General features: G+C 36.4%; 1 protein-coding gene across 5 annotated transcripts in view; it reads right to left on the bottom strand.

Annotated features, from left to right (window-relative positions):
* The window catches only part of LOC145484908 (nuclear pore complex protein Nup133-like), a 97862-nt gene that overhangs the window by 82288 nt on the left and 2184 nt on the right, over positions 1–13390 (bottom strand). Inside the window, exons 2-7 of one of the 5 annotated variants that reach the window (XM_081463535.1) lie at positions 9712–9829; positions 8945–9048; positions 4373–4609; positions 2601–2660; positions 2092–2202; positions 705–751 (exon numbers count right to left, since the gene is read on the bottom strand). In XM_081463535.1, the coding sequence (XP_081319661.1) occupies positions 705–751; positions 2092–2202; positions 2601–2660; positions 4373–4609; positions 8945–8986 (497 nt within the window). In that variant the 5' untranslated portion in view covers positions 8987–9048; positions 9712–9829. Of the gene's footprint in view, positions 1–704; positions 752–2091; positions 2203–2600; positions 2661–4372; positions 4610–8944; positions 9049–9711; positions 9830–12365; positions 13119–13390 lie in introns of those variants that run through there. The other 4 variants (XM_081463534.1, XM_081463533.1, XM_081463532.1 and 1 more) reach the window with 4 other exon arrangements.

Here is a 13390-nt window from a genome sequence, read left to right as displayed (position 1 = left end):
GCAGTACTGAATATTACTTATTATTCATTTCTCTTCTATACTCCAAACAACCAAAACAGGATTGGGACAATTGCATTTCTTTTTTTAAGGTTTTTTTTTGGGGGGGAGGGGGGAGGGGGGGTTAAGTGAGTTTCTTTTGTTATCTCTGAAGAACTTTCAAATGTCCATGGAAGTAGCCCACTATGAAGATAGAGAGGCCATATTTTTAGCTCAAAAATTTAATGATAACAACCAATTGAGCTCAAAATGGAAAAAAATGACCCTTAAGAATACCTGCAAAAGAAAATTGAGAGTTTTTTACTTCTAAATACTGGCCATCCCTACTTCCATTGATCTTAATTTACAGTTTCAGCCTTCTTAGAATATTTTTCCATAAAGGACAAATTTGCTTGAAAGTCTTGTAATCAGATCCTTTGATGCATGTTTACCAACAAGCTTGCATCAAAAGCAGTTTTGATTTATAGCTCTGATTTCCAAGTAGTACTCCACAAGAAACTATCCTTTCTTTACCCATTCTAGCTTGGGGGGAGGGGGGGAAAGAAAATAATGGTGTGGTTTGGTCAGTTTTTCTCATATAGTTTTTCTTTTCCCTTGAAAACTGCATGTGCTCTAACAAACTTATGTTTGCAAGAGTACATGAAGAAACAATCAGGAGTAAAAGACTTTATACATGCAGTAACATAGCTACACGCATTTAACATTACCTTGACTTATCAGCCATGATGTCACTGGCAAGGACTCGCTGCCAATTCTGCATGAATCAAATTTAATTACGTGATACTTAAAGTAATTTACAATTTACTAATAGTTAACCCTTGAACATACAAATGAATTCATACCCTTCAGTAATACACTGTGCACAGTACAAGCATCACGAACTAAGACCAAGTCCAAACATCCTACTACTACTGTGTGAAAGTCAAATGAATTTGGCCTGGGAGTGGCAGATGACAAAAAAAACTGCAGTGGTTTCAAACATTGAATTTAATTCAGTCGCGCCAAAGATTGAAAAAAATGTGCTTTGCTTTGCTGAAGATTATTTTAAATGCTAGAGAGCGACAGCAGCTGATGCAGCAGGTTATGAATTCAGTTCAGCACGGCAGAAGCATGTTGTTTGAAGCCAAGTTGTGCTACTGCCATGCAGCACAGCAAGGCCTGCCTAGCTAAGTAGTCATGCTGAACTTAATTCAGCCTGCCGAACTGAGTGGTTTCAAATGTTGTGCTATTGCCTTGCTTAAGTAGAATTTATTCTTGAATTTAGTTTGGCATGGCAGTAGCACGACATTTGGAATAGGCCTAAGAATCTCTATCATCTATGCTCGTATGTTGATAGAGTGAGGATACAGCTCAAACTGTTGTCATTTCGAATACATATCTAATGCAACTTAAGGTCTCAAGAAGCATAGCTGGAAAAAAGTCTTTGAGATAGATGAATGTTGCTAGTAAGAAAAATCAAAAATGGACGAGGCCTGCCGAAAGACCCTCTCAAAGGGCTAGAGAAGATTATTTAATATTTGACTGGAGAAGAAAGGAGTCAGTAACAAGAGCCGACCAACTAAGCGTAGGTTGGCCAAGTGTAGGTGAAGTATCAGCCAAGTGTCGGCCGAGTGTCAGTGAAGTATCGGCTGAGTGCTGGCCGACATGCGTGTTGGTCAATATCAGTTGATATGGTGGCTGAGTATTGGTCGACATATTGGCCGAGTATCAGTCGATATGTCACCCGAGTGTTGGTCGACATATCAGCCAATAGTATCGACTGATACTTGGCCAACAGATGCCTTAAGTACACATGATCCCACAAATTTAAGAAACTCATCTAAAATAGTTCATAAAAGATTGCAGAATACAAGTTCATTATGCCTCATTCACAATTTTTTTCACACAGTTTGTAGAACTTTCTTATTCTTATCAAGGGAAGAGTTTCTTTGGAGGGACTATAATTACTTTCAGAATTGTACAGTATAAAACAAAAGTAATAGCAAAACTCCTGATTATACATTTGACAGTGCAGGTTTTCTTAAAAAATGTACATGAAATTAATTCCTTGTTTCATTAATGTTCTACACAAAAGCCATCTGATAATTAACTTACAGTAGCTTCCTGACTCGCTTGTTGAGAACCAAATATGAAAGATGTCACACGTCGACCAAGCTCTGTAAAAACACTGTTTGATGCATTAAGGTTCTGACACCTGATGGCCTTCTAAAGCAAAGAAGAGAAGGTAACCAAAAGCTAGTTGACAATTTAAATTAGCCAGATAATATTGATATACAAGGGCAAAAGTACCCTAATTTGCTATGATGTGCAAGAGTGAAATAAAAAAAACATGGTGAAAAGATTCCTTTTGTATAGAATACATGTACATATAAAAATAAGTGACAGTGCACTGAAGACTATAGACACAACAACAAAACAAACCCTGTATGCATATGACTTAGAAAAGGCAGAGAGTGACTTTTCCGTTATAAACCAGGCCTGAGGCAAGTCCCGTGTTTTGTCATCATAATTTTACCATGTTATTGTCAGTCTTTCATATACTGAAATTTTTGTATGAATGTGGCTTCAGAGTTCTACGTCTAAAAGGTAAGAAATCTCCTAACCTGTGAACCAGTCAGCAGCAAAAGCTCATTGGTGGTTGTCATCAAGATACATCCAAATGGCTAAAAAAATATATTTTGTGCTATTTTAGTGGACAATTTACATCACTTGAAGTGAGAGCCATTTGCAGGGGAATCAGAGCACATTATTTCCTTAACATGCATGCTAAATTCCTGTTTTTTTCTCCGTGTTTCTGGATGAAAGGCAAAAGTAAGTGTAACCCATTAATGTATCAACCTGAAGAAGCTTCACTTGTTTAAACTGCTGCCCCTGAATAAGTGCCTCTTACAGGAGCAAACATACTAATAACACTACCCTTCAATCAGCACTGCACCCCAACAACAACACTGCACAGCTTATGCAAAGTATTTGAGCTTTATAGGGTCACTAATTCATCGTGAATCTTCCACACAGATGGAGCTACTTGATTCTGATTAAGACAGAGACACAGTTGACATTCACATTTATAAACTAAAGGTATTTGGTCTTAACATTTTTTTCTAGAAAAGAGTTTGTTTTAACCAACCTATAAAGCACCCATCAAAAAGTACAACTACATTTAGTCAGACAGGCAATCTCAGATGGTGCATACTTCACCTAATTGGTACTAATTTTGGTGGTCACTTATTTTGCCAAAAATGGAAGAAGCATATTTTGCGAGACTAAACTTTTTTAACACTTTTTGAGCATGAAACCCTTGCTCATGAAGAGCGTGATGTTGCAACCGTTGGGGTCACCAGTTTGCGACTGGCTTTGATTCAATAGTGAACTTTTCACGTTTGGTCACCAGTCTGGCAACCATGACATTTTAATTTATTATTATTACTTTTTAATTTCCTTTCTCTCCTAATCATGGAATGAATGTTGAATACCACAGAAAGAATACATGTTCATTTATACTTGTTGTTTTTCCCTATGAATTGTCTTTGAAACCATGTTCTTCTTCAGTATAAAATAATCACTGGGAAACACAATATAAAACAACATGCATCCTTGAAATTGTTCCATTAATTAAGATCACTGGTAACCATGCATTTTAACAAGTTCATTTTGTGGGCAAATCACACATGATTTCTAAGTTGTTTCAATGCAATGGCTCCATACATGTAAACAGTACACCTAACAGGAAAACTCTCCTGGAGGTTATCACTGCTGCTAGAAAGTCCCTCATTTCAAAAGATATTGAGAAGGTTCACCATTTAAGTGCCCTCTTGGTCCTAATAACATACTAGTTGCTGTTTTCACACTCTAATTAGCCCTAGATATCTTGAAATTTAACCTCATGGTTAATAGTTACAGAAACCTGTTTAAATTTTCTCTTACAGACTAACAGTAATTTGAGGTCAACTGCTATAATCATTTAGCATTGGAATACACTGAAATTAGACTATAAATATTGTCATTCACAAGTATCAACTTCTAAAACGCAGCTTTCAAAATGCTTCATGCTCACATGTAAAAACAGTACATTATTAAAGGTTATGTGGCTTGTCAATATACATGTAACTGGTAGACAATATACCAGTTCTGGTGAATCTAATTACAGTAGGCATGTTACAGCTTTTACACATACAAAAATTCTTTTACGACAGTATGGTCTGTTTGTCCAATTAGTCTAACTCACAACAAAGAGAACTTCTAAGGATGACTCGGATATAAAAATATAAGGGTCAATGCAGAGCCAGGAGTGCTATCAACATAGACTCCAACTCACATTTCACTTTGAATTACATTTTGAAATGGTTTGTGTAACATTGTTGTACATGAATTATACCTGAAAAGCTGTTAATGAATGACACTGTGATCCTATTAAATCTGTGTCCATGTCAATTGTGCTGCTCCCATGAATAAGACTAGGCCAGTATCGTACCACTCCTTCTGGAGACACTGTCATAACTGACACACCAGACATATCACTGCTCTCATCATCACCAGGGCTCATAACACAAACAAGATCAGCTGTATGGTATAACTCAGAAGCTGGCAACATCAGCTCCTTGCATAATGTCCCCTAACAAAGAAAATCTGCAGATTATTGGCAAAGAAATTAAAATGTATAAAAATGTGAGAAAAATACTGTAACACCACGGAGAGTTCTAATAACAGTTAACTATTAATCACTAAATTATCAACAACACAGGCAGTCTTGTGCACCACCTTGACATTGTGTTTGATGAACAAGCCTGTATTTTTTCCAAAATGCCTTAATAATTATATAATTATCTCATCCCAGTCGTCTGAACTCACACAGCTAGTTTTGCATGGCATACCTTGATGTGACCCACACGACAACTTTTTGAAATCTTACCATTTCAAGTCACAATGGCTGGCTTTTGTTTCGAAAGAGCAATTTGCAAAGATCCTGAATATGTCTTTTAAGACCTGACAACAATCCTAACAGTATTTAAAGTAAATAAGAAAGTAATTTTGTGGTTAGCTCCCAATTTGACTTTGGTTACGTGGACATGAGGTTATGTTCACTTGTGAGTTTGGTATATTCCTGTGCAAGACATTCCTGCATAACCATTCTTTGTGTTCCTGATGTAAGATTCTTGTGAAGAACAGAGATAGGTAGATAGATATGGTTCAGGCAACTTACGGGTTAATCAATTTTGGTTATGAAAGACAGGTATAAGACTGATGATAAATTGACCATGTTTGCTGCTATTGATTTTGGAAAACAAGTTTCAACCATGCTGTACAGATTCAAGACACTATTTTTTATTTTCTTTTTACGAGAACTGGGAGGTAGACCTTGGAGTCTCAAGTATTTGCAGCTATTTGTGACAGGCTGTTTTAAGGTTACTGTAGACCTTCAAGGGCCTATTTTGTCCAAAATTATTTTTTTACACCAAATTCAAGACTTAACTTTATCTGAATTTTCCAAAAAAAATTATTTCAAAAACTTAAAACACGAACGCGTTATCCACAAAAACGTAAATTCTTAAAACAAGTCAATGAACCGCAAACTGTGATAAGCCAATTAAAATGTTGCAACCTTTGAGTTCAGCAGTAACAATTTTCGCGTCAACTGATCTCATCCACAGAGTCGTATTTCGCTTCTTTTGTTTACATCTTGCAGTTTCTTGCAGAGAAATCTTTGCTTTTGTTGATTGTTTTCATCTCGTAAGTGATAGACTAGGCAGTTCGCATTTCCACATCTAAATGCAAGCGCAAATCACAAGCGCATGTTCATTGATGCCCTGCTCTAGCTTCTTCTGGCACAAAAGTTGATTGCCGTGGAATTACCAACGAATTTAATTGCTGACATCTGACAAGGCAGCTTCTCCAAACGCTCCTTTCCCCAGCTTTATAGAGTGTTTTTCCATGTTCTACTAAAATAAACAGGCCGATGAATGGCATGTTTAGTTTTTTTCATAAATGTGTAAAAATCCACACTCGACTTGGCTCACTGAGTAGGCCTGTTCAAGGCTATTCCGCTAGCATTCCTTTTTTTCCCTTTTCCTTCTTTACCATTTATCTGCTGATTCCATTTAGATGCTGAATGTTTCACGGCAGACAATGAAAGATATAAAGATATACTGTAAATGTAAACATTGCACATTCATTCCTAGGAAGCGTTATTGTAGCCCGCTGGGGAGTTCAAAGCTGCATTTCATTGGTTGGCGGCTTGGCCACGTAAACAACCGCTTCAGAGAGGGGGCGAAAACTGTGAATTTCTTTCGAGGCCGAAAACTTAAGGTTTATTTTTGCGTGAATTACCTCTCTTCAAATGAATTAATAGGGTATGTAGATTTATCGGATTTCCATGAAACTTGGCCAAAATGTTCATCAGATATTAGCGTACCAAAGGGTGTGAGGCTTTTGTGAAAATCAAAATATTTTTCCTGTGATGTCCCATTGAGTAACAGCAGTCAGAAAATTTTTCTATTGTCCAACTTTGAAAGAGATTTTCTAAGCAACCAATAGAAATATCGAAAAAGCCTCACACCCTTTGTTAGCCCATCATCTCCTGATTGATAATGTCCAGTCAGTTTGGATGTCCGCGGTAACACAAAGGCTGGTAATTCAGTTTAGCAAGTATGGTCACTTTTGCGTTTTTAGGCTTGCGTGTGCCTATCAAAACAAAAATAACAAAATATATTGTTATTTTCGGATTCTACAGTTTATTAGCTTTACATTGATATATAGTTTGCCATGGTTTTCTTTAAAGCAGCACGTAAAGAAAGCATTTTCCGGAAGGCACCCCTGAAGGTCTACAGTAACCTTAAGCATTTTATTTTTTTAGTGTCCGAACCCTCTGTTCATGCAACTCACTGGCGTTGAAACCAAATTTGACAAAAAATAACAAACTAAAATCATTGAAGTGACAGGTTTCAGTCTCACAGAGAAATCTAAAGATGACAATGAGTGGATAAAAACTAACCTCTAAGGAGCATTTACTGTGATTAAGCAAAGAGGTACAACTCACAAAAATTAATTGTTAGGTCTATGATCAATATCTCCCAGTATACATACCACAATGGGTCAGATCAGCCCAGATCAAATTGCATTCGTAATGCTACTGGAAGTGTAATGCTTGCATTGTGTTTACTTTACATTTTATTTTTAGCATGAGAGTAGCCTCTAGGCTGGCATGAGAGCATAGTCTAAAACTTTGAAGCAATATGCAGATTACCTGAAACTTATTTTCGCTGACTGGTTTCTGATTCCCATGATATGAGTATCATTTCAATCCATAACATAAAGCAACAAACAACTTTTAAGCTTACAATTGTCTTAAATACAGAGCCATGTAAAAGGTCCTGAAATGGAAGAAATTGTATTGTATTGTATTCTAAACTGTGTGACAATCTGTTTTAGGATTTACCCTTTTGAAAAATTGTTGTAAATACTGAGGTCCCAAAAACCTATTAATTGTAACAGTACCATAACAAAAAAAAATCTATGGATCACAATGACCAGATTAAAAACTATCATATAATGCACACTTTCTGAAAGTAGGCAAACAGGCTTGTATAAATTACAAAAATTAATTGACAATAAGGGTCGAATCTGGCCAGATCGAGGCAGATCAAATTTTAGTTGAAAGATTAACAGGAGTGAAAATGAATCTTATCTAATTGATCTAGTGTTACGCTCGCATTACAGTTGTTTGGTTTGCCAGTGGATTTCTTCACACTAAACAAGTGACACAAGGTAGCCCAGGCTGGGGCCTTTTTATGCTTAGAATCTTGATTAATTATTCAATTACGTGTATTGAATCGTTTTTGGGAGCGTAAAGCTCAGAAACTTTGGAAAAAAGCTTTGTTTTGTCAAGACAATAGATTTTTAATAAGAACATGTTAATCTGAGTTAGCGATCTGTTGGTGGTCGCCATGGTAACAAAATGTTATTTCTCTGTTTATGTTCACATGTTCACATTTCCTCTGTTAAAATCTTAGTAAATTCCAGTTTTGATGGATTTCTGCTCTTTGTTCAGGATGTGTTTGCTCATTGATTGAGGAAAATGATTTTTCTCGTCATCAAATTCGACCAGGAGAGTGGAGATACAGGCCGGGGTTTTTTTTTTTTGCTTTTCCAACATTTTTTCCCCTTTTTTTGCTAAACTTAGTTCATTTAAATTTTGTTTAAAAATGCTACTAGCTTCTATGAAGGTAAACTTTTATATTTTCTAAAAGTAATTTTTATTCTTTGTAAATGAGATATAGTAGATTATTCTCCAACAACTATATGTTGAGATATTAACTAATTAAAAGAAATTAGACGACATTTTGCATGCCTTTTGTTTGAGATTTGAATGAGATAATTATTAAGTACACGATGATAGCACTGCAAAGTTTAAAATAGCTCCTTGATCTTCAGCAGGAATATAAAAATAATGAATTTTATTATATCTTTCAGTTAGTACACCCGCTGTGATTGGTCAATTTAGCGGGCTGTATTCTCCTGAACGAGCCGCTAAAATTTAAAGCTGTTTTTGTTGCCAAAATGTTCTGTGATTTATCGCCAAGTGTTCTTAACTTTTTTAGCAAGTAAAAGTTTAAAACTGTCTTTTACTTCTAAACTTGTTTATTAAAAACTACCAGCAACTTGAGTCGTTTTGCTTTTGTGTGTCATAAATTCGAAGCCGTTCCGCATGAAATCATTCCCGAGCCCATCAGACACACAGTAGAGATATAATAAATATCTTACTAACCTCGTCTTCTTGGTCCGTACTGTAAGTTACAGATCCTTGTTTTCCCTACGATTTATGGCCCGCATGTTTCGCACTTGGGCCATAAATTGATGGGGAAAAACTTGGTCCGTAACTTACAGTACGGCCCTCGAACTTGTTTAGTAAGAGGTATGTACTAGTTTTTCTTTAATTCATCTTTTCACAAACCTTTGTTCCAGCTGCTGACATAAAGCGCCAAATGAAGAGCATTCTTCCAGTAACAAGCCATGCCCAGCCTGATTCGTCAATCTTAACGCTTGTGTGCTGGAGAGCTGTAAAGAGCGTTCAAAACACAACACTATTACAAAACAGTCAACTCTTGTTACAAACAGTGCAGTGTGATGCTTCAGCTCAGTGATTGTACTACTGGATGTTGATTATAGTAGTCACAAAAATCAAGAGTTGTCTATTTTGCTCTTAATGCTACTGCAAAGACTCTCTAAAGTTGAGTTTTAAAGCTAAGCTTTTAAAGCTAAGTTTTTAAGTCTGAAACAAATACAACTGTTAGACACAGCCAGCTCAATAGGCCCTTTGCACGATCCGGTCACATGGTACAAAATCACACATGCTGGGACACAAGTTGCACAGTGCGACTTCCAAAACAAAGCAACTCATAGCAGTCCACCTTGAGCTGCCTTTGTTTTGGAAGTCCCACTGTGTAACTTGCGTCCCAGTATGTGTGATTTTATACCATGTGATTGGATCATGCAAAGGGCCTATTCAGGACTATTTCACTCAGCCAATTGTTTAAATGACTATTGAGAAGGACTCTGTTTCTTGTTTAACTGAGTTTATTAAATGAGTAAAAGCAAGGCATCTTCTTTTTAAATAGGCTGTGATTGTTGGAGTTTTTTACAAAAATATTTAATATCTATGGTAAGCATTTTTAAACACTTAGATATTATATTAAAGTACGAAGTATATGTTAACAATACCTTGGCAGTGTAGTAGTGATCAAAGATTAGAGCAGTGCGCTTACGTGCTTACTTTGCATGTTTGGTCAACTTTGGTGGCGTTCGAATGGTTCAATAGATTTGAATGACAGATGACAACCTGTAAGTTGAACTCGCAATGAACAATGATCTAAGATCGTAAGTTGGGATGTAGCTAGATGTGAGCACTACTATAAGTGTTGATCATTTGCGGTGTGCAGCAGTTCTAAAAATAGCATGTGTGATATGTACACATTAATAGATGCACGTCTCAAAGAAATATCATGAAACTGTAATCACACGGAGGCAAAAGGCAACTTGAAAATGGCCTATTTGAGTGCTTATGACAGTAATGGGGGAACATTAGGAAACTGACCTATGACATGAGGAGAGATCCATATATATGTATATGTATATGTAACCATATGAGGAAGTAGCAGATCCCATTAAAATAGTGCTCAATACACATATAGTGTAGAGCTGTGTAGTGTAGATATGTATATGTATATGTATATGTATACGTAGTTTAGTGTACGATGTGGCGAAGAGACCAACTCTTGACTGTTCTGGACGAGTTTAATGTACTACGTTTCGGCTGTTCGGCCTTCTTCAGGTTAAAAGTTAAAAACTAAAAAAACTATTTACAATGGTTGTGATTTACAGAAACACTGACTTATATACAGAGCAGAAATATTATGATTGAGATTACATAATACAACAAAGGTCTAAATTACAAGGTGAAAAAGGATTAGATAATCAAAGACAAATACAGAACTATGGGTGACATGTGAATACAAATAAGGTGAATACAAATGAGTGACACAAACTAGAGAGAAAAAATCTAACTTAATTAGTAGTGTTTACTCTGAAGTAACAAGCTCCCCATTGAAGGCCTCTGAATGAATGTAATTAGGTAAAAATCATAACAGGATCCCAGGAAAGGGCCATTAAACTACAGTAATAATTTCCCTTCCAAAGCCCCTGAATGAAAAGCCGACAACAAACATAACAGAATCCTTGAAAAGAGCTCTTGAACTTAGAAATAAACAAATAACAAAAACAGAATAAAATTAAAATGCGTCATATTGGAAAAGTGGCAAATCACAACTACTCAATTGTAGTAATTAATGCGGTGTCTTGATCTAAATTCCCGCCATTTGTTAAGACCACGAGGATTAAGGGTAAATAATTGCGCGGTCCAATAAGCTTCCCTAGTGAGTAATAATTGTTCAAGATGTAAGGAATTTTCAAAAGACCTAATTTGTTCAATGATGATGAAATTGATTTGAGAAATTTCATGTTCAGAGTTATTAAAGTGGATGGCCAATTCGCAAGTTCTTTTGTTCTTCAGCATGTTCGACTTGTGGTTACGAAATCTTACTTTAAATTCAGTCGAGGTGGAGCCTACATATTCCAGATTGCATTTGGCACAAGTGGCTAAATAAATAACATTTTTTGACGAACAAGACAGCTTTTGTTGAATGGGATATGTATATATGTATATGTATATGTATATGTATATGTATATGTATATGTATATGTATATGTATATGTATATGTATATGTATATGTATATGTATATGTATATGTATATGTATATGTATATGTATATGTATATGTATATGTATATGTATATGTATATGTATATGTATATGTATATGTATATGTATATGTATATGTATATGTATATGTATATGTATATGTATACGTATATGTCTGAATTTATGAAAACCGTGTTAAAGACTTTGCACCAAAATAGCGGGCATGTTTTTGGAAAATCGGTTAGAAAATGTACATAAATATGGCCATGTCATACCGAGAGTGCTATCTACCTCGTGTACTCTTAACAGAGTCCATACCATGCCTATACAAGCCTTTGAAGTCGCTGCAAATGAATCGAACGAGCCAAACAAAGCTAAATTAGAGCTTACATTGATCATTTGGTTCGCCGCGGCACTAATTTAGACAGGCTTAACCTCTGCGATTTCACCTAAATGACCTCACTATGTCTTTACTGTGGGTTAAATTAGCCAGTCACGCTAACAAGAGCATGGTAAGCAGTGGAATCGGTTATTTACCTCTATATTTCAGCCAAAAAGTAGCCGTTACATGACATTTCATCTCAATATCTGACCGGATTTGCAAAAACATAGCCATAGAATTTGACTTGTCACTGATAATCTTGCTACAATTCTCTCCCAGAGCTAGCTTTCCACGAGGCTTATCGTAGCTCAAATAGCAGCAAATAACTCTCCTGTATGCCTTTTGAGGCCAAGAAGACTAAATTCACCGTCTTTTCGTTGAATCATGAATTGTACAATTTAATTAAGAGTGCTTTTAACATGAAATTGGAGTCTAAATCAACACGAACGTACAGATATTAAAACCACGGCAGAGAGCCAATCTATTGCTTTCTAAAGGCCTGCATCGTCCTAAATGGACTGAACAAGAGCTTCCTACATCGAGAATCGATTGAAATTCAAACAAACTAGGCCATAGTTAGCAGTAAGCGAACAATCAACATGTTGTCGTTACGTCAATTATCGCCGAGAAGCCACGCAAATAAATTTCTTCCGCGCTAGCGAATCACAGACAGTTCTGATACTTAGCTAAGCTGAGAACGCCTAAAATTGATAAAACAAGGAAATTCTACTCACGATCAGCGCTTGAACTCATGTTCTTCTCTCTCCTCGTGGCCATGTTTTGCTGGCAAATAGCAATGTCCTGGATGTACTTCAATTTTGTCGAGCGCGGAATGGTACATCCAGATTTCAACAGATTTTTTTTCTAAGTCTTAAGCTACATCAAAGTTCAAAGCAAATGACGCCAACAGCAGCTAGAAATGTTTAGTCCATTGCACGTCTAAGCCCTAAATTGATGTGGCTAAAGAGTTTTGCTGTCTAAAGCAAGCACAACATTATCGCCACAGGGCAAACGGCCTTCTGTTATGGGACTAAATGTGACCCGTACAGTTTACACATCTCCTCAGGCCCGCCTCACGTACGATAATGGACGACGCTTACTAGCAAATCGTTAGACTTGGGCCTTCATTGGACTTAATGATGTCCTCGGGCAGACTTCCTTTAGACAGCAAATACAGAACGCTAATTGGTCGCTCCTTGTCAGAGTCACTGCGCGGACTGAATTCAGACGAGTGTAGCCTGGGCTAAAATTCACGCAAATTGAAAAGGGGGTGGGAGGGGGGGGGGGTGGTCGATAAATGATGAAAAAAAATACCTAAATAAATGAAACATGCGGCAGGGAGTCTCTACATTTCATGCTAGGTAAGATTTACAAGTTGCTGTCATAGCGAAAGCAGAAAAAAAAAAAAATGAAAAACCAAATAGTTTAAATCAAAAAACACTTGATTCAGCCTTTAACACCGTTTTCATAAATCCAGACATATATATACATACCTTTATCTTGAGTCCAAGTGATGTAGCAGGTCTGGTTTAAAACTAAACCCCTACATCAAATTAAAACTTATAGAGTGGGCTATCAGACTATTCTAAGAATTTTGAAATAAAATGAATTGTTGAATTTTTTATGACCTCTAAATGTGAACATTCAAATCACCTTTTCAAAGCTACCAGTCAAAGGGAATTTGTTCATTTGCCCTCAAATTTAGACAGTACCTAGTTTGGCATATAAAAACATAAACGTGTCTGCAAATTTTTTGTTT

Source organism: Orbicella franksi, chromosome 4 (assembly GCF_964199315.1).
Source record: "Orbicella franksi chromosome 4, jaOrbFran1.1, whole genome shotgun sequence".
In the NCBI taxonomy this organism is placed as follows: Eukaryota; Metazoa; Cnidaria; class Anthozoa; order Scleractinia; family Merulinidae; genus Orbicella; species Orbicella franksi.
Note: the sequence above shows the minus strand (reverse complement) of the source record. Positions and strands in the feature narration are given on the sequence as shown.